This window comes from Manis pentadactyla, chromosome 16, assembly GCF_030020395.1.
Source record: "Manis pentadactyla isolate mManPen7 chromosome 16, mManPen7.hap1, whole genome shotgun sequence".
Lineage (NCBI taxonomy): Eukaryota > Metazoa > Chordata > Mammalia > Pholidota > Manidae > Manis > Manis pentadactyla.
The window spans coordinates 6,102,981-6,128,039 of NC_080034.1; the positions used below are offsets into that span (position 1 = coordinate 6,102,981).

General features: G+C 45.6%; 1 protein-coding gene across 5 annotated transcripts in view; it reads left to right on the forward strand.

The window, feature by feature from the left end:
* Window positions 1-25,059, forward strand: part of FILIP1 (filamin A interacting protein 1) — a 156,018-nt gene that overhangs the window by 104,918 nt on the left and 26,041 nt on the right. For all 5 annotated transcript variants that reach the window (XM_057494328.1, XM_036916181.2, XM_057494330.1 and 2 more), the window contains exons 3-4: window positions 3,231-3,404; window positions 9,227-9,405. In XM_057494328.1, the coding sequence (XP_057350311.1) occupies window positions 3,231-3,404; window positions 9,227-9,405 (353 nt within the window). The remainder of the gene's footprint in view (window positions 1-3,230; window positions 3,405-9,226; window positions 9,406-25,059) is intronic.

A 25,059-nucleotide genomic window follows, 5' to 3' on the forward strand; every position in this document is an offset into this window, starting at 1 on the left:
TTCCACCTTGCGAGTCCGGCTGTGTCACTGTCCTGCTGTTTCAAAATTTCGAGGCTTCCCGCTGTAATAAAACACAAGACTCATGGCCTGCCTTGGGAGGCTTTTCATGAGCTGCCCAACCCGGGATGTATTTCTCTGGATCAGGTATCATGGTGAGCAGGGCGTTGCCTCCAGGAAGTCTCCTCTGTTAGCTCACATTCAAGGGAAAGGTTCTTCTAGATGCTGTTCTTAGCCCCCAGTACCTCCTCCATCCTAAGGCTTATCACCTCACATTGCAAATGCCTTGCAAGTGTTTGTCTGCATTTCTCCAGACTTTAATTCCCGAGAATGAGATTATATTTCTCCCGTAAAGAACGCAGTACATCACATGAACTCAATGTACACAGATATTCGTTAAATGATCGACTGGATGGATCCACGTCTCTTCTGAGCTACGCCAGCTGTGTGGATTCCACCTGTCCCGAGTCCCATCCCTGGTCTCCCAACAAAGCCCAGACGCCCTCTCCTGACTTCAGGCGGTGAACTGCACGCTCACCTGCTGGCCCCGGGCTTTGCAGGGCAGCGCTTTGCCGGCCCCACAGGCTGTGAGTCAGCTCTGTGTGCAGCCCCCTGAGACCACCTCCCCTTGGTCCACCAGGGGCTCCAGAGGGCCTGCACAGCCTCCCCAGCACACAGAGGCACCCCGTATGGTGGGAGAGAAGGACGGGACTCCTCTGTGTCTGTTTCCATCCCTAACAACCTTTCATTCTCCTCCGTCGTCAGGACTAAATAAATTGAACAATTTTTATGAAGTCTCTTCCCCTCCTGATTCCTTCTCTCCCTTTTCTAGAGTCTCCTTCAAAGTGTTCTTCCTTCTGGGTCCTCTTACATATATTTAAATACAGTGGTCTATTTAGCAGCTCTCCAGCACCCTAAGACTTTAACTACTTGTTTTTGATAAAACTTCTGTGTGGAAATAGAAATGTTCAAGGACAGGAACCTCTTACCCCCTGACTTCCATTCTTTTACACAAAAATTAACAAGTTTCTCGAAATGCAGCTGTAAAGTGGTTTTATCCCCAAAATGTAGAATCTTATTTATGTAGATTGACTCATGTGTTCAAAGTAGTGAAAATTTATTGTGATTACAAAGTCTTCATTAATCCACTGATTAAACAGATACCACAATATTAATGACTGATTTACCATATTGAATCATTTTAAATAGCAGTAATTTATAGGCAATATTTGTATTCCTTCATGATTATTATGATAGCAGTTGAAAAGCTTTTAGCAAGTTCATGATGAATAGTGTGGTTCTAAATATATAATGCATAGTATTATATATCATAAAATATATACATCACCAGAGCCTCTTTTTCTTTGGTGATTAGGGCCTCGGGTAATGAAGCTGTGAATGAAATCTGTGGTCTACGTAGCATATCACGATTAACACATTTCAAGCATAAGCACATTTTGGGGGAGGGAAGAAAAAGGTGTTTCACATCGGTTGGAACAAAAGAAGCTGTTTTCTGCTAAGAGCAATAGGAAGATCTGGTCAAGAAGATAGACACCAACGATGTTTACATATTTTTAAACCAAATAGATTAAACTTTTAAATGGAAATAGCTACTGGTTTACAGTGTTAAAAGCTCTTTATTTACATGATTTGCGTGAAGACCAGTAACAGTTGACAGACTTGGGCTCCTTCAGTACAGGGCCCCTAAACACAGCTGCGGGGCCGGCCTGCACGAGGGCTCCTGGCAGAGGGGGGGAGCAGAGGCCGAAACACAGCCCCTCGGCCTGCCGGGCGGGCGGCCCGCCAACGCACGCTGCATCTGCTGGGTGAAGTGGGCCCGTGTTTCTCATCTGCGCAGAGACCCCGGCAGGCTTGCCTCACACTGTGTCTGTGCTTACGTCCTTTCACAGTGCCTTTTCACTAAATTACTTTCTGACTTAAACTTTCTTGCTGATTCCAAAACACTAGATTTTTTCAAAATTAATATTCTCCATTTTTTGTCCTGAAATGAGCATGTGTATATGTGTCAGAGACAACATGGGAAAAATTAGCAAATTCCAGTCCACTGACGTTTCTGTCATAAAGTCATCTTTAGCCATCTGGAATTAGATTAATCTGGAGACTATGAGAAAGCAATAAAAGTGAGGAACCTCAAGAAAGACAAACTATGTAAGGGTCCTGTCTCAGGTCTAGCTGGTTGGTCCTGTTGTTTAGAATACCGTGATGAGAGCCGGGTTTATCATTTCAAGCCCAGGGTTCAGATAACCCAGGAGAAAACTCTACTCCATTGTCACAGGCTGAAACTCTGTTGCTGGCCAGTTTGTTCCTTGGTTCAAGTTAGAATGAAGTCAGGATACCTCATACCCATCACCATTCCTGGAAAAACGAGTATATGAAAGGATGGGGTACATTTAGTAAATATCATCGGCTCCAGCTTAACTAGAAAGTCCATCACTACTAACCAGTAGAAAATAGACCCAGATATGTTTGCATTATGTGATAAGTATCATAACCAGTGGGATATAAAGCCTGGAACATGTGGCTTTCTCAAGAGCTTTACCAAGACACTGAAGTTTTGCTAAGAAACCAAAGAACAACCCCGACCGCACCTGCCTGAACATCTGGTTTGCAGTGTGGATATTACACGAGTCACATTGCCCCTGCAGTGTGCCTACATTATGCTGAAAAGCCCTACCCGTGCAACGTGGTTCCCAAACAAGGTTCTGCACAAAATGAATCACTTGCTGGGAAACAGGATGTCACTGATAGAAGCTGTTTTTGTTAATTAATTATGTTCATTTTGTTAATTATGGAGTCAAAACTAGAATGGGGAAAGCAGTTTTATTTCAAACCATAATTGAATACTACATTGAGATATCAAACAGAAAACTAGAAAAATTTAAATTGTCATTGACCTCATGTGCCCAGGAGCAGGGCAGGTATCCCAGGAGCAGTCCTACCTGCTCTCAGAATCACTGCCACTTAGATAAAGCAATTTCTATGTAGTTAATATTAGCACAAACCCTTTTCGTGCTTGCCTGCTTCCTAGCAACCTGAAGCAGAATATCTGCTTGCCAATCTGCTTTTGGTGAAAAATAAGAACAACATGCCGGTGAGTCTGCCAAGAGTCCTGGAGAGACGGGGGTGTATCCAGTGAGCTCCACAGCGGTTTCGTGGGCCTGGCCTCTGATTTGTGTCGCCAGCCATCTGACCTGCTGCGCTTTCCCCCACAGGCCAGGGAGGACGTGCTCCACTTGCTGAGGACAGAGAAAACCAAGCCCGAGGTTCTGGAGGCGCATTACGGGTCCGCGGAGCCTGGGAAAGTGCTGCGGGCGCTGCACCGCGACGCCCTCCTCGCCCGGGAGAAGTCCCTCGGGGGAGATGTCTACGAGAAACCGATTTCAGAGGTAAAAGTGGGGCGCCCACAAGCCTCCCTAGAAGGGGGGCCCCAGTGGCATCTTCACATTCTTCCATTTTAAATGCTTTAACATTTTATCCCACAGGCAAGGTTTTTATGATACACTCATACAGAATCAAAGTGTAATTAAGGAATTCATGGGTTATAATGGGTACATCTCAGTGGTAAGAATTTAGGAACATTTCCTCACTAAAAGCCTGATAATGTCTTTCTCATGTGGTCATGATAGTTACATGCTCTTGCAGCCTTTTTCTTGTCTTTTTCCAAGAGATGATGTGTGTAAAAATGTGAAGGGCTTATCCATTTTGCATTAAGTTGTCAGGATTATTATCAGATTGGTAATCTAGAATTAAACTGATCTTATTATTGATGTTTATGGTTATAAAGTCACTGTTTTTTGTTATCTTTATAGACTCTGTCATGATGAAAATGGTCTCATGTGAGTAGCTAAAATACAGTGGTTGAAGCATTGTACTTAAGTATTCCTAATGGAATAGTGAAAGCTATTCTTTAAGATGAAAGAAAATCTAGTAGAGCTTTATTTAATCATTGTTATATAAGACTGTATTAGAAACAATTAACTATTCTTAGTTACCCATAATACTACATGTTAAAAATGCTGTCACACTGTAGTAAAATTAGGGAACCAGTGGATGGATCTAGCCACATTAACTCTTTAGAATTCCTATAAAAAAATTCACAGATGAGAAATTAGTACCATAAATGAAAAAAAGATTGCAGAACTTAAATGTCTGGAGCAGTTGATTGTAGTTTAACGTCTCACTTATGTCAAGCCTTTGCGGCAGCTCAGTGTGGCAGAGCTCAGACAAGACCAGCTTGAGATGGTCCCCACAGCAGATGGACGGTCCGTGAGGTTCTCGCTCTGTGGCAAGGAGAGCCTGGAGCTCTGTTCCCATATTTCCCTGACATGCTAGGAGATGATTCTATGATTCTATGATAGCAAGTAGTCCACAGGCTGGAGCCGCGTCACGTCTGAGCCCCGCGGCGACTCGCTGCGTGGGCTTTGGGTGGGCCACCTCTACTCGTTAGGGCCCAGTTCCCTGGTGGGCCAGACGGGAGTAACAGCGGTGCGCATCCCAGAGCTGTGAGGTCTGCATGGAGCGATGCCTGCAGGGCTCTGAGCAGAGCACCTCCTACATACTAGGTGCTCAACGGGTACTAGCCCCTGTGGGCTGGTGTGACGGTGACCTTAATTAGTTTCAAATTTGGAGGGGTTTGAGTAAAGGACGTATACACGTCAAATATTAGTTAAATGTACTTATGATAGCCTGGATTGGAGAACTCCGTTAGGATAAATGGTATCATTTGGGTTTCCTAATTCCTTTCTCCCAAGTTAGAGCTTGGGGTGACCTCTCAAGGGAGAGGGAGACCTGCAGAGCACCCATGCCTGCCTCCCGTGCACAGAGGTCATGGGCAGCACACAAAGGAGTCTCTGGCCTACCTTTGGAAAGTAGGTCTAACCCAGTGTTCCTGTTCACGGACAGAGGAGCGAAGGAGAAAATGCCCGCCCGCGAGTTGTCTTTTTGGATTGGCTGAGCTGGGCTGAGTGGTTCCTCTCTCCTGCAGCCCAACAATCTGAAGTCAGTCAGGGAGGGGAGAGTGAGTTTGTAGAGGGACAGAAGCTGCCCTCCCAGGGCTGGCCAGACACTGAAGTCCTGCTCTGGGACAGACGCAGAATGCTAGGAGGAAAGATTTCTCTTTCACCATCTACAGACTTTTGGTCTCTTAGTATTTTGGGCTTAACAATCAAGTTCTTGTTACCCATGAGCAGGAAACCGACTTCCCACTTTTTGAGGCAAGAACCTCAGTTTATCACCATTCCCTTAGCTTCCTGGGACCCAGAGCAGCTAGTGTAGCTCTTGTTCCTAGAGGCCAGGCAGCACCCCAAGCCGGACAAACCGCTCCTCATTCCACTCCCAAGACCAAACCAGGCCCAGCTGGGGTGCAGCAGGACTCCCCAGAGGTCAAGCAGTGAGCCTGTATGGGTGACCCCTCTCCCTTGCCAAGTGTCTGGGGAGAAATGAAGCAACAAATATCTGACCTTCCTGAGCTTCCTTGTAAATTAAAGTCTGGGATATCAAAGTTCAAAATTCTTAAGCAAAGTTCCAATAAATTAAGATTTCAGTTTCTTTCCTTCCCAAATGTTTATCCTGCTTACTCTTAGCCAGAGGCATCTTAATCTTGAGCATTTTTTAAAGCTGAATGAATATATCCTCATGTTTCTCTATTCAATTTTTTTCCCTTCTGAGTCCAAAGGATCATTAGTGCACATGCAGTTATCGCAGTGCCTGTAAGGCTGGGGGCACTGATGGGAGGAGCAAGCACATCGGACACTGATGACGTGCCAAAGTCCCCGGCTGTGGCTCCCTCCCAACCTGAAAAATGTGCCTCAGGCTAGCCAATCCTCACACCGCTGTAAATCTAAGCTCTGCCTCCCCCTACCTTCTTTAAAAACTCGCTGCCTGTCTACTTACGTGCGAATTCCCCATCCTCCATTTCTGTAGACTGGGGAAATCTCACCCAGGCATTTGCATTCAAATAAACTACCGGGCCCTTTGTTGCCTCTCTTCGCCTGCTTATTTCGGCTAGAATTTATCTTACAGTGCCAACCTCACACTCACATATTTTGAAAACACAAGAGAATCCCCAGCTCTGTGGCCAGTTTATCTCAAGCAAAATGATATTCCTTGACCCCGGGGCTCAGGCCCATGTGACTCCTACCAAGACCAAGCAGACACCCTGGGGATGTCTTAGGGATGGAGGGTGGACAGAGGAAACCTTCGGCTCTGACAGGAGCCTGGTCCGCCTGGGGCGGTTGTCACATCAGAGCCTGTTACCATCAAAAGGGTCATGACTGAGAAACGACAGACCCTAGGCTGGGAGGAGGAATCTGTTCACATGTACTCTTTATGCCCTCAGTGAGTGGTGCTTTGCAAAGTTTGGGGTTTGCAGTATGAGGGATTTGCAGTAGGAAGTGGTGGCATCTTCTGTGCCGAGCCCTTATTTTAGGTGCTCTGCTTTTCCACCTGCATGTTGAAAACCTCTTTAGAACAGGACATCCAGGTGCACTCTTTCCTTAGCAGATTTTGGCCTTCAGTGTTATGATGATCTCTTTCCATTTTCCTTGCTCCTCCATCCAAGTGGGGGCTATTTTCCAAAGTAATAGGTGCCCATTTCACTTTCCCTGTTCGTTAGTAAGAGTTCCCATTCTTCTTGGTTGAGCTACAGTTTGGATTCTGAAAACCAAAAGCCACGGACACTGTGCACGACGAGTGAATCACAGAGCCCGTGGTTCTGAGAGGCGGCCTTCAGGGTCTCCAAACAAGCCAAACAGATCGAAGCAGTCAGCAGCCCACTTCAGGGGTCTCCTAGGAGCGTGCCACAGTTTCAAGTGAAGTGACAAGAAACGGCATCTGGCGCAGCTGGCCTGCTGCTCCTGTGGTAGTTCTTACAGCCAGAAATTAAATCTGAAAGCTAGATGCTCGCCCCTTGTTTGTTCTTACAGCCAGAATCACATTGAAAGCTGGGTGCTTGCCCACTAATGCCTTAGTGCTAAAGAGGAATTTTCTGCCTCTGCAGTTCAAAGTTTGGGTCTGTAGTTGTGGGTGAAAAACGCAGTGCACAGACCAGTGTCTGCACGTGCTTCCTGTGCATTGGGAGACAGAACGACTGTCTTCCTGGTCATGGAATCAGTCCTGGGGTCCCACCGTGCTAGGCTGGGTGAGGTGAGCATCGCCCGGAGACCCGGCTCCAGGGACCTAGCCCAGGACGGCAGCTGCCGACAGCGACTGAGCCCACGGGGACGGAGCACGTTGAGGCTAACGCCCACCTCCTGCCTAGGCTCCCCCAGAACGCTTAACACCCACATGGGCTGTTTTTCCTCCAGATGCGCTGACAGTGTCCCTCTCCCTGGGTGTCTCAGTCAACCATCCAACTAACAATTCCCCATCTTCCCCGCCAGAGGTCCTTGAATGGACTGCGGGGTAACCGCGGGAGTCTGACAGATGACTTCAACACTGAGCTTTAGGACTGGCATGAGTAGGTGAACGGCCACCACCGGGCTTTCTAATGCTTTCCCCCCAGACGTCGGAGAAACCACGTCATAGAGAGTGTGGACCTCCAGAGCCCAGCGCCCCATCTATGGCAAGCAGGGTGAAAAATGAGAAATGAAAGGGCTGAGCAGCTCACGGCCAGTTCCCTGTGCAGATACGACCTTCCGATAAGTCACACCTCCTTCCTTAGGGAGGAGTGGGGGAGGGTGTAAGAGGCAGAGGCTGACCTTCCAGATAATTTCAAAAGGTGGGAGGTTCTACTTCATGAGAAAGGAGGAAGGATCAGAAAGGGAAGGGGCTGCTCTTCGTACACTTACGATGGAAATGATGATGCTGCGTCTCAGCAACACTTGATAAATTCTGGAAAATACGGTGAAAAGCTCATTTGTAGAAAGAAGCCATGAATATTTGGTAGTAGGGAGATATTCCAGTGAGGAAATCTCTTGTATAGATTGTTCCTCTAAGACCACAGAAATTCATCAGGACTTCCAGAGGTGCCGTTTGCCTGTCTCTGATGGTCTCAAGCGTTCCCAGCCACCCACTCACGTGGGCTTCCCAGCGGTCCACCGGGTTGCCGGCTCCAGGCAAAGGGAGCGGAGGTGACAGACACCCTGTCCTGGGGTCCCGAAATGGCCTGTCACTTGACGATGGCGTGCGGCTGGAGAGGGACCACGGGGTCCTGCTACCACGGAAGGGCAGACACGGGGGGCCCAGGGAAGAGCGTGGTGCGGACGCCTCGTGGAGCCGGTTGGGGATTGAGAATGGATTTTAAATGTGTCTATTCCAACAACCGGAGCAGAGCTTCCCAACTCGGGGGTGGGGGGAGGTGATTTTTCCCTCCAGGGGATGCCTAGCAGCGACGGAGAGTAGTGTTGTCACAGCTGGGGATGGTTCCGCTTGCATGGGGCAGGCGCAGCGATGCTGCCAGAATCCCCCAGAGCCCCGACAGCCCCCAGGACAGAGAACCGTTTGGCCTGAAGTATCAGTGGAGCTGAGGCTGGGGTCCTGCGCTGAGTCTGAGGAGGAGGGGAGGGAGGGAGCTATCAGTGTGATAAGATCAGTCCACCTGACCAGCACGTACTGGGTACTTTGTTCAGGCACTGTGCTAGGCTCTAGGGACTAACTAGGTGGTCAGTGTATGACCCCTAAAGATCCCAGAGCCTGGCCAGAGAAATGGGCAGGGAAGCCCTGTCAGAATATTTATTAAGATCTCTTGAAGTCTGAGGTATGTGCTCTCCCTGAGTCCAGAAATCCTCCCTATATTTAGCATCCCTTGAAAAAAATTGGACTGTGGTTCTATACTTTCCCTAGAAATGCATAGAACTGTAGGCCTTAAAGAAGAGTGCGATGGTGTCATCACTTCCCAGGGGAGCAGTTTGGTACGTGGGTGGGTGTGCTGGGCTCTGGCATTCCTGCGGTGAGAAGGGATATTGTCCCCCTTCCTTTCCGAGAGTACGGCCTGTGCCACCCCATTAAAACAGAGAAAGAGTTTGTTCTCTTGAAAGATGAGGAGCCCTACGCACGTGCACAGAGGGAGGGCCAGGGCCGGTCACTGCGCTTACCCGGCTTGCGTCTGAAGCCAGCGGGGTGAAGGGGCGGAGGAACGGGGACAGCACGAGGGCCCGACCCCGTGCTCGGCCCTCAGGTAGTAGGTTGCCGGAGCGACATCAGTAAGTGATTTTGCGTTTCATGCAAATGAAATGCAGGGCTAACCTCTCTCCCACGTGTGTGTCCCCAGCTGGACAGACTCGAGGAGAAGCAGAAGGAGACCTACCGGCGCATGCTGGAGCAGCTGCTGCTAGCGGAGAGGTGCCACCGGCGCACCGTGTGCGAGCTGGAGACCGAGAAGCACAAGCACACGGACTACATGAGCAAGAGCGATGACTTCACCAACCTGCTGGAGCAGGAGCGTGAGAGGTAAGGTGCGCGGCACGCCTCGCCCCGTCCTCTCTGCCCCTCCCGTCGGGGTCGGGCTGCGGTCCCACGACGACCCTCGCAGGCGCCCATGTTCCGATTCTGACTTCTGAATGGTTTGTGACCTGAATGGTTTGCAGAAAGTGAGACCCACTTCCTGGAATTATAACGTGACCACCTTGGGGTGCGTGTAGGGAGGGCACCACATTCCCTCTATGCTGCGGAAACCCAAACAGTCATTAAGGTGGTTACATTTGAAAACCGTTAAAACCATTAGGAAGCTTACATTTGAACTTGATCAATAAAGCCTCTACATTTGGAAAACCTCTCTGCTAACTGCCTTCAATTGGAAATAATCTCCTTTTTCTCTTTGAGGTTGAAATCCACTTATTCAGGAAGGCAGATTATTAAATTTAATGGTTTAAAATGAATCCTATGCAGTCTTAATATTATTGTAGAAAATCTAAATGTTTGATTGTGTATAAATTACTTAATGACTAGAGCTACCTGCTTAACTTTCTAAGGGCTGCATATGTCAAAATTCAGTGTAAAGAAACAAAATAAAAACCCAGCGTGTCAAGCCTTGATTTTTATCTTGGTGGGTAGTTTTTCTAGCCCAGGGATTGCCGCATTTGAAGCAGACTCCAAATTGAAAAGCTTTATTATTAACTCTTTTATACCACCCAGTTTTCTCAGCATCTTCTGTTTTAGCTTATTCTCTCCTTTTCCTTCCTTCTGCTGAATGGTTATGTCTATGAATTCCAAAATCTGAAACAGTGACAATGAATCCTGATGCTTTGAGTTACCAAGAGTGTTTGCTCCTTTGTTTAGGATTCACAAATTAAGATCCACTTGTGAATGGGTTTACTAATCCCAGCACTATTATTTATTTAGTTACAAGAAGGGTATCTGGTTTTCTCAGACTAGTTTACTTACAAGGAAAAGCTGTCATGGTAAGAGTAAATAAAAGCATGGAACAGAACAGGTTTGTGTTAAATATTTAAAAGTCATTGGTAATGTTTACTTATGATTGGACCTGGCACATCCCTTGGGTGAGGAGAATTGAGAAGGACAATGGTTGGACATTACGTATAATACTCTCAGTTTACGGTCTCTTTAAGTGTGTCTTCTGCTCCCGTAAGTGATGGCTTATCAGCTTCATTTTTGAACAGATGGTTTGGTTTGACAGTTTTTTTTGATAACCAGTGAGAATAGACTCCCCATCCTCCACCTCTGTGATCTTCCCAGCCCGAAGCACAGACACTGCAGACCAGGGCCTGACGACAGTGTAAATCACACAGATGTACACGGGCCCCGTGGAGGCACCCTGTGTGGGAATGTGGTCAGGTGGGCGAGTAGCAACTTGCTTAATCCTGACTTTTTAAAAGATCTGAAATCAAACAACATTAAAGAAGGCCTGTGTGAACTAATCGTTTTCTGATCACTGTATGAATTATTTGATTTAGAACGTGTCTTTTCTGCCTGAGCCAAATGCCCAGGGCACCAGCTCCCTTAGAATTGTCAGTTTGAATGCAGTGCAGGTAGAGAGCCCTGGGTAGAGAGCCTCTACCTGCCCAGGTTGTTTCTGTTTCTTTCTTTTCTGTTTTCCTAGTTTGTCTGTTCTGTGAGCATAAGAAACAAAAACACATGGTGGAGAGCTTTACAGTTCACAAAGTACTTTTACATTCATTATCCAACAGGCCGACCCCAGACACATTTATTTACTAACTTCATGTTCATCTCGAAGAACAATTCCAATCCCCTGTCCCCTTTTTGGAGTTTAGTTTTCCTAAAATAACTACAACAACCATTTCCCTCAAGCAAAGTGCTGTGTAGAAGCTTTTCGAAATCGAAGTAAAATTTTAAAAACATTGTCTTAAGGTATTTTTGATGCTTTGATCAGCACCACTAATTTGTCACTGGACTTTCAGGTTTTAGGTAGGAACTAAGAGACCTTTACTCTCACTTAAATATCAAACCACTTTAAGGTTTCGAAATTGTATTTTTGACCCCACAGGTTATACTTAAGGGCTCTATACTTTCAGTATAAACTGTCCAGGTTTTTCCCAGATCAGACCCCCTGACCAGTCAGCAGGAACCCTGTATGCTAATCAAACACCTCCACCAAGCCTCTAATAACTGAGGTTGGCATCTCTGGATCTCTCTGCCCTCCGAGGCCTCCACCGTGCCTGACCTGCTGGAGGCCCGAGGCAGTGAAGCTTTAAGGATTTTCTCAAAGGTCAGGTGTGGGGGTGCTGCTGCCTTTGCACACTCCCCTGCTAAATCTGCTTTGGGTTAAATCCTCTTTTTGAAGTCTGCAGCCCTAATTAGATCCACTTAATGGGGCCGGCACTTTGCTGACCGAGGCTGGCCTGGCGCGGCGGCCAGTGGGGGGAGCCCCGGCCCGGCCCTTGGCCCCAGTGCTGGGCCCTGACGGCCCTTGGGGCAGAGGCGGGAGGCCTCCTGCGGCGGCCCTAAGTCCCTTGTCCGCTTCTCTGTTTTGCTTTTTCTTTCCCTTCTCCAGATAAGTTCCTTTCGTGTTAAAGAAAAAAAGAAAGAGCCAAGAACTTTCCTTTTGAAACATTTCCCTTTGTTTCCACTGTGAGTGTAGGTAAAGGAAGAAGGTGGGACTTGAGAGAAGCCTGAACGCGCGCTTCTTGGGTTCCCCGGCTCCCCGGGCTGTCTCCGCCCCCCACAGCCTTTCACCTGGTGGAGGGGGGCCGGAAGGGTCGCAGGGCAGCGGACCCTCCTGGCGCCACATCTAGGCCCCGTGTTCTGTCATCATTCTGCTCTGTAAGCACGTCTCGCTTCCCCGGAGAAGTGGCTGAAGGTGGCATAAGAGGCCCGGATGTATCGGAGCAGCAGCAGGTGTTGAAACCAACCCAGATTCAGATGTTTGGTGAACCCAGGAATCCAGGGCTCTGAGCATCGCGAAGGACTCCTGAGATCAGCCCTTTCAAGACCCTCCTTCGATAGGCTGAGCAACTGAGGCCTAGAAAAGCTGTGTAGCTCAACAAAGATCACAGTGTAGGCCACTGGTCTAGCATTTTTGTGCAAATGAGTCCCTTGTCCAGGTGGCTTGTTTTATGTTATTGTTTTGTGTGTTTGTGCCGCCATTCCATGTTCTTATGTCCAAACAATGACACAGACGTGTACAAGGCAGAATGATGGTTACGGTGAGGATGTGAGCCCAGAGGTATCAGGCCAAGTGGGGCCTCTAGACTGTCGGCAGGAGAAGCTCTGAGACAGTATCTTCTGGAATGGGCAGGCCAGGGACGGTTTCAGAGCCGAGTTTGAATAGCACTCAGTGTACTAATCTGGTTGGTTTGTATTTTTCTATTCCATTTGGGGTTGTTATGGTGTGAGGATGATGATGGTTATGGGGGTACCAAATAAAGCCCCCCTCCAAGCTACCTCTTTGTTATTACTTCTGACCTAGACCCTGCAAGTATAAAAAATGATAGAAACAGAAATTATTTTTCACTTTGAGGAGTTGTTAAATTCATCTTGTATAAAAAGTCCACAAATGAAGTGTCTAAAATGGGCAATATGTTGTTCTGGTCTTCCTTTATCTTAAGTCAAGAGACTGTGATCATAATTTATTACCATCATTTACCCTATATTTATTTTTTACAAATTGTCATAGACCCAAATGAAAAAGAGAAATAGCATGAAAAAAAATGCATTGGCTTAATTAGCATTGTTAATAAACATGAAAATATCCATCACATTAATTAAAATTGGGTGAAGAAAGCTCCCTTTATAAATGCTATGTTCTGTTTGGTCCATATTTTAAGTCAACTTGACTTATAAATGCGTAATTCTGAGCACATGAGATCACCTTCAGAGTTTATACTTTATGTCCAGTCTGAACTACAAGACTTGTGATTTTAATGTTAAGCTTCACTAAGGCTGCTTCAAGGATGTCAAAATAGAGAGAACACAGTCACATCCAAAAGTGGTCTGGAACTTAAAAAAATATTTGGGGAGTGTGTATCTGTGTGTGTGTGTGTGTGTGTGTGTGTGTGTGTGTGTAAACGATGTGGGGGACTGCTGATTAAACCTGTAAGTGTAGATATAGATTTTGAAGTTCTTGGATTCTATAGGCTCAGCTGGGACTACATAAATAATCATATAATCACATAATATTGCAGTAAGTCTTCCAAGGATCAGTTCTAAAGTATAAATCAGCTTCTCAAGAGAAGTCCCTTCCTGTGAAGCAGAGAATTCGAGAGCAGGGGCTTGGACAGGGGGAGGCTGTCCAGCCCCACTCCAGTATTGTTCCCTGGGTCATGTGAGGGGAATGGGCTGTTCCCTGGTGGCCCGTGGGGCAGGCTGCCCTGTTACACTGGCCTCTGTGGGGGAAGGACAGTCAGCACAAGGGTTTGGAAAGCTCTACTGGCTAGGGGTCCTGGGAAATATTCTTGACCCACTTTATAGAAGAAGATGCTCACCTGGTTCCCTGGGCTAATACCCTTAAGTTTTCTAGATTTAGATGCCTTATCTCTAAAACACACAATAGAATTAACTTTCCTCACTGGTAGCTTGGAGGATCACAAGAAAGCACTTTGTAGAGAGAGATTGTTGATGATGTGTAAGTGATGGAGTCTTACCAAGCAGAAAGTAATCAGGAGACAGAACATGTCAGCAGAAAACAGCTGAGCCCTCTTCTCTGTGCTCAGCGCTGCTAGACACTGCGTGATAGCCGTTAGCGTTTGTTGATCTCCCCGGTACACTGGACACGTATACATCCCATCTAATCCTTACCAAACTTTAGGATGCATGATTCTGATCCCTATTTGGTAGCCAGATTAAGTTCCTCCTGCCCAGGTCACTCTTCACAGCTAACTGTTAGAATCAATGTTTGAACTGGGTTGACACAGTAAAAAATAAAATAACCTTTTCCACTTCCAAGTTATTACCCTCTGACTCAAGTGAATGCCCCACTCTGCAGTGCACAGAGGACAAGGTGACCTGGAGCGCTGGCCAGTGGCTTCTTGGACTGCACACCCCTTGGTTGCAGGTTAAGATTTGAATTCACAGACCTTAACTTTGTCACGAGATATGCCACCTACTTTCATATCCTACTGGCCAAGAAAATTGCTGGGAAAAGACAGTTTTTAAGAAAGGAGAGGAATCAGAATTCAGAGGTGCAATCACAGAAGGAATATTTTTGCAGTTGATTTCCTGAAAGAGTGCCAGGATCAAGCTCCGCCTCACATTTGCACGTAGTTTGTGTATGCAAAACCCACTTCCTGCTGCACAGGGTGATTGAAGTGAAGGAGGCTGAGGGGATGTGGCGTTACCTTTAGCACAGAGCTTGGGTATTTGTGCCGGAGGATGGAGTAGGGGGGATGGTGTAAAGGAAGTGCTTTACCTCTTACCTAAAGGGACCAGTAACCAGTGACTCGACAGGACAGCTTCCTGGGTTGGGAATTTGGAGTTAGAAGGAGCTGATCCAGGATGCGCGCTGTCAGCGCTGTAGGCCTGGGAACATGCCACTCGTCCTTCACAAGGTACTCCTGGATTAAATAGGAATGCCCTTGAGGTTCGTTTCCCCAGATCCACCTGTATAAAAATGCTGGGTCTTGGGTAGGTATGATCTTTTTCCCAACTTCGTCATGCCCTCACTCTCAGGTCACTGAGTTAGCAGCCTCTGATCTAAGACTTCAGACCTAGGAAAAAGGTTATCTGACCAACAAAAATTTCTCATTAATCAAAGCCTATGATATGAATTAATTTACTTCTACTGTTACAGAAAACATCAAATGCATTTGACTTTCCTTTAGAAAATGTTGAATATACCACAAAATCCAGGTAAATCATATTTGATGATGCAGGATCCTGTGGTGCTGTTACCTGAAGGACTCTGTGCCTGTTAGGCTGTACTCAGACCTGAAGGTCCGTGATGGTTCCACTGCACTGTAGGTAAGGACGGTCAAGACGTTTTCCAGATCTTAGGGCCTAACCTGGCAAGCCGAGGGTTTCAGTTAATTAGATTCAATACGTTTGGACTTTCACAACAGCAGCAATGACTGTGAACCAGGACGGACTCTGATGTTGTACAGTGGGGTGGGGTGGTAGTCAAAGAAGACCGGCCCCAAGAATGGAACGATGCTGAAAGGGTGGGCTTGAGAGACCACGGGTAAGAACCACACTCTGCTGCTTAAGATTTTAATACATAAGGAGGCCTCAGTCCCGGTGTCTGACTCCCCTGACTCTAGGAATAAGTCCTAGGAGAAGTGACGAGGGACGACCATGTTTGGAATGTGAGTCTTTGGGCGGTGTGGGAGGGGGCCAGGTCGTGAGGGTCTCCCCAGATCTGAAACTCTGAGTTACTCTTTTTCAGAAAGATTTCAGGAATTGCCAGACAGTTCCTGAAACTCTAATACCTGGTTCACGGAAGGGCCCTCTTCCAAAAGAAATAAGGGAGTTCCTGTCGCATTACTAGCATTCCTTCTGCCATGTGACTCTCTAAATGCCTGTCACACCCGGGCAGACCTCTGTCCTGGACAAAGGTCACAGAAGTCTCAAACTGAAATAGCTCCCGGGCGGGCAGTGGCGAGGGCGCACGCAGCTCTTCAGCACACCCTGCGTGAGTGGAAAGGGCTGCTGGGCTCAGGGAGCAACTCTGATGCCAGGGACAGTCACAGCTCATGCGCAGGCCGGCTGATCCGGCTTTCCATCGTGAGCTCAGGGTTAACCAATTTGCATTTTTCAGGAAAAGGCAGAACCCTGGTTTTAGCAAGATCTTCCAGGTTTTCAATGTTGGCTCGCATTTATGAAACTGTGTGTTGTGAACAAAACTCGTCTCTTGGCTGTTTGGTCTCTAATGTGGCTAGTTCGCAATCTTTGATGGCCTAGATATCAGGGAGCCTGGGGCCTCTGAGATAGTCTGGCAGGAGTGTGCTGGTGACCAGCTAACCCACTGAGACACTCTCTAGGGGCAAATGAAACAGAAAGAAAGAAAGACAACAGAAACCAAGGAAACCCAGCAGATACTGAAATTCTAGAGTGAAGAATAGCCCATTCTGGGGTTTCAGTGGACACCTGTTTCCAGGGGGTGATGAGCATGGGGTCGCAAGCATGGCTGTGAGGTCACTCTAACTATAGTGCGCTCCTCAACAATGCGCCATTCCCAGGTCTCCCTGGGCCTGCCCAGCTATGGAGGGTTTCTGGCATTAATTCACTCTGGGGTGTCCTTTCTAAGGACTCCCACCATCTTGGGTAACATGGGTAGTCCTGTCCCTTACCACCTCAAAGACTAAGTAACCTATTATAATATCATCACAGCTTTGACATTTTCAATTTCCTATGCTCAGTATTGATTTTTTTACCTAAGATTTTCTGTTATCCTGTATCCTGTCCTCATAAGAGTTGCCAACTAAGAGCAACTACTGCCTTGAGGACAAGTCATCCCAGATGAAGGAGAGAAGTCAGTGCTTATCCTTCATATTTCAGAGGCAAGGACCTAAGCATAACTTTAGACAGAACACATAGTCAAGTGACTCCAACTTTCGTCACCCTGCTTCTCTCCTGTTTAGACAAGGTGTTTTTCTGAGATAAAAGCCAGAAAGTGAGGAGCTCCCTGCCATTCATGGAGGTGGTCGCCCAAAAGGAAGGCTCTATGCTAAGTTTCCCTGGGGGCTGGAGTGGGGAGAGGGGAGCTGGAGGGTGGTAGGAACCCCAGGCAGATGTGGGGTGGAGGATCCGAGAGCGGAGCCATCAGTAGGGGGAGTCCAAGGTGTCCTAGTCGGCCTGTGCTCTCATAACAAAACAGACTGGGTGACTCAGTAGAAATCCATTTTCTCACTGTTCTCAAGGCTGGAAGTACAAGGTCAGGGTGCCAGATGGTCGGGTTCTGGCAAGGCCTCTCTTGCAGGCCTGCACGTGGCCACCTCCCTGCTGTATGAGCACATGACCTGTCCTCTGCGCATATACATGGAGAGAGAAAGATCTTGTAAAGCCTCTTCTTGTAAGGCCTCTAATCCTATCAGATTAGGGCCCTAACCTTATGATTTATTAGCCTTATGACCTCCTAAAAGTTGTAGCTCTAAATACAGTTACTTTTGGGGTTAAGGCTTCAGCATAGGAATTTGTGGATGACAGTTCAGTCCCTAGCAAAGGGAATGTCAAAGCTTATGACTCTCCCTTCAATAAGGAGAAATAGATAAAAATTGGTATCTGATAACGACCAGTTGGAGAGAGCTCAATGTAGCTTCAGAATCCTGCAAACCCTGAAAGAATATCTAGATACCCTGCCGTGTCCCTGAAAGGCCACGGAAATGGCTGGAACGGGGCTGGCCCCGAGGGCAGAATCGTGACCCACTGCATCAGCAGTCCGGGCGAGCTGGGAGCCGAGGGCCGCCAGCACAGCGCACATCTCAGGACGCCCATGTGGGCACGCAGTGGCTGGGTCGCCGCCTGCCAGCCTTCCCGATGGGCCTGCTCAACTCCAGAGATGGGGTTCTGAGGGAGTGAACTCAGGGACCTGGACTGGGCTGAGGAACCTTTGAATTTATGAAAGGAGACGTGACTCGACTGAACTTACCCAGAATGAACCAACATTAAGTGGAATGGGAAGCCGTAATGAAATCATAAGGGATCCAGCATGGCGATTATTGTGTTTCTTGCACAGATGAGTTTGTGGCCTGCAATCAGCACCCTGTTCCTTAGTAAAATAACCCATATGTGTGCTTCGGAGAAATAACGTGGTATCGTGGCTGGTTCCAGAGCACGGACAGTGTACTCACAAGCATTCTGCGACCTTCAAACGACCCTCGGTGCCAAGTCTAACCTCTTTACCTGAAGTTAACTTGCTCCATGGTGCCAGAGCCCCTCAAAACCTGTCACCTAGAGACCGTTGTTCGGCTAATCCCTCATTTGGTTTGGAGCCAGAGCTCTGAATTCAGATTCTCACTCGGCCACTTACTGGCCCGCAACCTTGGACAGGGTCTCTCTGCTTCTCAGTTTCTTCATCTGTGCAATGGGAATGACTGAGGACCTACCTCATCAAGTTGTTTAGGTTCATAAGATGATACATAAAAAGCCCCTTCCACAAGGCACAGCATATCATACCTAAAGGTGATCATTTCTCCTGCCCACCTGTGTATTAGACACCAAAGAAAATGGCAAGTTTCACTAAGTCGCAATTTACATTTTATCAAACTAAGATACTTTGAGAACAATACAAAATACTGGAAAAGTAGCTCTTCTGTTGTCTGGGGGTAGTTATTTTTGTATTCAGACTATAGGTAGACTCAGGAAAATTGAAAACCTACTATAAACAAAGAAAAAACGGAGGTAGCAAGGTATAAAACTACATAGAATCAATATTTAAAAATCAGTAGTTTTCATATTTGCAAATGACAAGGTAAAATGTATTAAATATGAACTATTTAGAAATAAATATAAGAATGTGCAAGGTCTACATAAAGAAAAAATTTACATGTTACCTAGAAATGTGAAAAGTTCGAGGCCTGCCGAAAGGCTAACCACGTTCCAGGACTGGAGACTCCATGTCACATCGTAATACGTCGTCTCCCTCATTTTAATCCAAAAGTTTAATATGATCCTTATAAAAATATCAGGATTTTTTTCAAGTATGGTCACTAAATGAAATGATTCTAAAATTTGTGCATAAAGTACACAAGCAAGAATAGTCAAATTTTGTAAGTGAAAAGTAAAAAGGTTTCCTACCAGAAACAAAAACTCATTTTAAAGCTGCAGTAAGGAAAACAGTGTGGTATTAATATGTGAATAGACCAATGCAGTGGATAGAAGTTCTGGAAATAGATTACAGTAGACATGGAAATGTAATATATGTTAAAGATGGCATTCCAAACAGTTGGAAAAAGTTGGGACCCTTAGTAACGATGATTGTTATAGTCATTTTTTATGTATAGTACAGGTAGTTTATTTGTAAACATGGGGGTGACCATAATTTAGTCACAGCCATTTCCCTGTGGCCGGATCTGGTTTCTACTATTTCAGGGGAACCATCAGTGTAACAGTGGGGCTCATGTAGAGGGAGTACTTAGCACTTACTGTGTAAGTTTTCGAAGGACAGATAAACCTTATGTAATAAAAAAAAATTACACTTGAGAAGTAAAATATAACCATGGAATACATAGCCAGAAAATGATGACTTTCCACCAAAAAAAGCAATATTAAGATTTTCAGCCAATAAAATTTTATGTGAAGTAAAATATGTGGTGATTGTAGGCATCCTTCAAAGAAAAAGTGCTATAGTTAACTTTGTTGAGGTCATAAATTTACTACTGTATTTTGATTACTTTGTACAATTCAAAAAATTAATAAATTAAAAAGAAGTGACAGAATACATTTTATATCCTGAAAAGAACAAAAGCTTAATCCCAATTGGGACTGACTTATTGGAATACCTGAGGAATAATTCTTTTCTTTTCCCAGCAGCTGCATAAAGCAAATTGCTTTAAATGAGAAAAAAAGCTAATCTAAAGAGCTGTACCTAATAATGTACTAAATTGGGGCATTTAAATGCATATATTTTCCATAGAAGTTATTATGGATTATTAACTGCAGTCCAGATATAGTTTCACTTATTTAGAAAGTCTAGCACAGATTTACCTTATAATTTTTGGATTAAAAAGTTGATTGTGAGAGATACTATATATATATGCAAGTAAAAATGCATGCCTATTTTCCCTTTTCCCCAGAGAGCCCTGAGGAACCAGTGCAGATGCCAAGTTTTAAGAAACACAGTGAAAATTACTGGGAAGCAACAAACTGCTAGGCCACCTAGAGTGGTACTTCAACAGGCAGATTTTCAGCTTCAGAATCTATCCAAGAGGAAAAAGTGCAGTGACACCTAGTACTTTGTAGTGACAGATTTAAGAAATATTGTCTGATCTATGAATACACTGATCCTATCAGCGGTGATGCCAAGCAAGTGCTTGATTCTGACGGGCATCCTGTATGTTAGAAAACACAAAATCCAAGTCTCCTCTTGGCTTTTTAAAATCAATTGAAGCATTAGTGAGATTTATAAATTACACAGAAAATGACTGAATCCAGGTTGCAAAAGCAACTGGACTAAAGGTGAAAATTTCTAACAATTGATTGGGGGTTTTTGGTCTCTAAATTCCAAACTACTAGACTGAGTGTTTAACTGAGTCAATGGTTTGTTTCAGCATCATGAATAAAACCAGGTACTGAAGAGTAATAAGTGAGATTACCCTTCCAGGATGAGAAACCTTGGAAATGCGCTCTTGAACTGGCCGCTATTTGTCATCACAATAAATAACCAGGCAAACGCTATTTTTGCACAAATTCTTATACCAAAAAACATTAAGAAAGAAAAATGCTGGGAAAACATGTTGTCTCTTAGCACCACAGTGAATAACTCCATTCCTTTGAAATTTTTCCTTCTGTTCCAGAATGGAAGAAGGCACTCGGATTAGCATTACAAATCCTGTCTACAGAGGGGGTGGAGCTTGGGAAGGTGGTGTTTCCATGTTTGGTGGGAGCTCCTTGACTGAGCCAGCGCTTTTCCCACGAGTGTTTGGGAAGTACTTCATGGTGGCAAAAAGTTTGAGCAGTAAATATTAATCAAAGGTGGGGCCTTTTATGCTCAATGCATAACATATTCAGCTCTTGGAAGTGAACTCTCAGCCAAGAAACTATTTAAATTATTCAGGCATTGAAGATGAGTCTCACCTGCAAACAAACTAGAGGTTGACTTAATCTTAATCCATTCCTCTTATGTTCAGAAATGCTGTGTCTTCACGATTTGCTTTATATTTTCTGCATAGCTCTCAATGTCTATAGAAATTCACTATGAACTACTTTTATTTTATTCTTAAGTGCTTAAGGAGGTACATGTACTGATCTGGAAAGTGAAGGAACTGGAAAAGGATTATGATGGCTTCACAATGTCACCAAGTCGTGCATTCTAATCCTGGAAGGGTTCTTCACCCACCGTCTACCCCCACCTCACTTCCCTCTAATAGTTTCTGGTTTGCTCAGCTTTCCAATACTCAGAGTTCTTTGACTCCTGGACTCTGGAACATTTGAGAGGTTTGGGGTTGTATTTCTCCCAAGGAAAGAGGCTATTTATGTGCAGTACTGCAAGCTCATCGAATGGGCAAGACCAGTAACCGCCTCACGGTGAGAGATTCCCCCCTGCTGTGCCCGGAACCAGAGGTTTCTCAGCGATGCTGAGGAAATAAGTACCTTTTAGCTCTTCTTTCCCTGATCAAGCCAAAGAAGGCACGGTTGCGAGGAGACTTGATTTTAAGAGCTATTTGTTCCAATCATGATGTTCAGTGGCAACCGGACCCTTAAAGGACGATGGGCATCTGGCTGGTCAAGGACCCTGTGTTCTGAGAGTTGCAATTATCATCTCCACCTATCGCGGGTTTAGGACGTGGCCTGGGGACCCACAGTCATGACAGTACTTTCCACATGCTTGGTATTACATGGGAGGGCACGCGTCAGTCCACACGCGCCGAAAGGTTTAAGGAGGAGAGGACCTCCACTTGGTGTATGTCACTCACAGAAAAGAAATAATATTAGGACTAGAGATTTTCTAGGACCAGAAACATTACTTCCCCCAAACAAGTGTTCTTGTCAGCCTCCCCAGCCCACCTGAAAATGTCGGCCCACCTCTCTTTATCTTTCACACCTCTGCTCCCACCTCTTTTTGCCTTAAGATTAATAATCTGTTTTATGTTTTCTCTCATATTTTAAGCCACTCTCTTGTAATGTTGGTTTACAACTTTTCTCCCTTTATCTAATGTCTTGGAACACTTGTCAGGGCTTTTTATGTTATTTTTCTATCTTTTTTATTGGCATATAATTTACATACAATGAAATTAAACTAATTTTAATTATACAACCTGATGCAGCCTGACAGACATACATACCATAAACAGTCATAGGGCATTTGGGCCACACTTTTGAAGACTTCTAGTTGAAAACTCAATTTCCAAAAGTTTGTAAATGACCAATTTGCAAGTTAAAAAATATAGTTTTATTCAGTATGAAGAGAGAAATGAGGGACACATTTAAGAATAGTTATTAAGAAAGGCAAGAGATCCTATTAGATCATTTGTGCTGTTGTCTTCCTTCTGTTCTCTAAATAGGATGAAATGCTTGCAGAAGATGAGGACTTGCCAAGAATAAATTTGATTTCAGGATACTTAGGGCTCTGTCTGCAGCTGCTAATGAGAATCAGGGTGCTGATTCATCTTCCCCGTCTTGGTCTTTGGTTTGTTTCCTTCCTATGCTGATACGTTTAGCATCAGAGCCTGGTTGAGGAATGAGAAGATGGGCAGAGAGAACAGGAGGAGGTGGGCAAACCAACACCCTGTTATTCTGCCCACTAACAGAGAGCAAATTAATTGTCATAAGCACAAAGTAAAATTGTAACTGAGGAAATTGTTTGAAAAAAAGAGATGTCATATGCCATAGTCATTATGTTTTGTGAATAGTTACATGATAATGCCCTCGAATGCTTATTTAATGTCAAAATGAAGATTTCTAGATATGCAGGAAGAGAAAAGCCAGCTGAAAGTAGAATGATACATTGACCAGAGAGGCGGATAGATGGCCACAGGGGGAGGCATGCAGAGCAGGGGGCGCAGCACGTTCCGGGGCGTGAGGAGCTTAGGAACGGGGAGGGTCCACTCGAGCCGACCCTGCGAATTGGCTGGGCAACAACTGTGCTGGGCCGTTACAGGCTTTGCACTTCTATGCTTAGAGAAATAGGGAGCCAGGGAGGATCACGCTCGAACTGGGGTGAGAGTAGGAGTCACGACGACCACAAGAGAGCGCTGAGGCCGCACTTCTCGGGGCGCGCAACGCGGTGAGAGCTGCTCACATAGGAGCCGACGTGCACCCCCACAAACCATACGAACTGGATACTCATGTGATGCCCAGCTTATAAGGGAGGAACCTGAGTGTACAGGTAGATTATATAACCCGTCCGAGATCATTCGGTTAATGAGGGGCAGAAGTGAGGCTGCGTGGAGACCCGTTAGGAGGCTGTTGCAGAATCAACAGCCGGAGGTGCTCGGGGCTGCACGGAGTAAATGACAGCAGAGAGGCATCAGGGTAACAGGGTTAAGGCATGTGTAAGTGGGAAAATTTGTCTCCAAAGTATTACATTTCTAATTTCTTGGTATATTAAAACTTTTTATCTTATTATGGTGAGAGCACTTAACATCACATCTGCCCTCTTAACTAGTTTTTAATCATACGGTACAGTTAACTATTGCCTGGTATACTTTTCAACTTGATTACCTCGCTGTTGCCTCAGTTTTCTTCCAGTATCCTTCTTCACCTGTTTTTCCTATTCCTGTTACTGCAATGCCAGTTATGCAGCCCCAAAGCATCAAAGTGCTTTCTTCCATCTTTCCATCACTCACCAAAGTGAGTGGGCAGCCACAGAGCCCACGACAGTCACCTGTGGCAAAGTCCTCACAGTTCAGCCCAGCTTCCCATCCCATGTGCTGCCTGTACAAACTGGAATGCATGTCTGTTTGCACAGAAGGTTACTGACAGGCTGTCCCCACTGAGGACGTGATTCCACACTGGTCCCGGATCAAACGCTCAGCGAACCCGATGCCAACCGGGGGTGGGGGAATGCAGAACGTGGGCAGCGTGTGGCGGGGTCCACTTTAAGATATGGGATGATTTAAGAAATGATACAAGAGGGAAGGGGGGAAAGCTTAATGGGGCTAGAAGAAGAGAAATGATCAGAGCTGGAAGGACTTGGAAACTGGTTTTCTGGAAAGCAAAGTCTTGCCACGGTCACGCTGTAGCTCACAGGATGTCCTGCTGGCGAGGAGGCGGCCCACTTTCCTCTGGCTGAAACCCGGTGCCCCAGGCTTTACTACCAATGACAAGATAATGGCGTGAAAACACAGCTCAAACACCAGAAACACTGGACAGACTTTTCAGATGCAGGGAATAGTGTGTTCTCCTGTTCTCCATTTGTTTTATCACATCCAGTGTGTCAAGTCTATGTATTAGTCACTTCTGTTATCTCAATCTTCACAGCAACCCTACAAGGTTTGTGTACAAGCAATCCCCTCGCTTTGCAGGTGAGAAGGTTGACAGTCAGAGGGCCTCAGTGACTGACAGAAGGTTGCACCATTAGAAAATGCAGAGCCAAAGTCCAGCTCCAGCTCAGTCTCACCCCAAAGCCTGTGTTTTAGCCACTCTAACCCACTGCCTCTAGTAGCAGAGAGGTATAGGGTACTTAAGTGACTATCTTTAGAAGTTTTGACATTTTAAGTTTAGCCTTGAAAGCAAGATGTTTCAATGAATTCATCTCTGACAGTCTAGTTAAGGGTAAGGATTTAAAAATACCCCTGAAGTCTCTTGTACTCTATGGCTCTGTGACATTTTTTCAGTTGTTTTGACTCCAAGTAAAAAAAGATGATCAATAAAATGCCGTTTAACACATTAAAGAATGACGCTTAGTGAAACTATTATAATATTGCTCATGTGAGTCCATAGGATTTAAAAACAATCCTTTTCTCCTATTTTAGGAATAAAGTCCTAATGGGTTTTTGGCAGTTATGCATTTATTTAATAGATGCTTAATTGATAATAGGATATGTTTTGTAAAAATTAATTCCATAAAAATTCTTAATATCACCAGAGCCATTT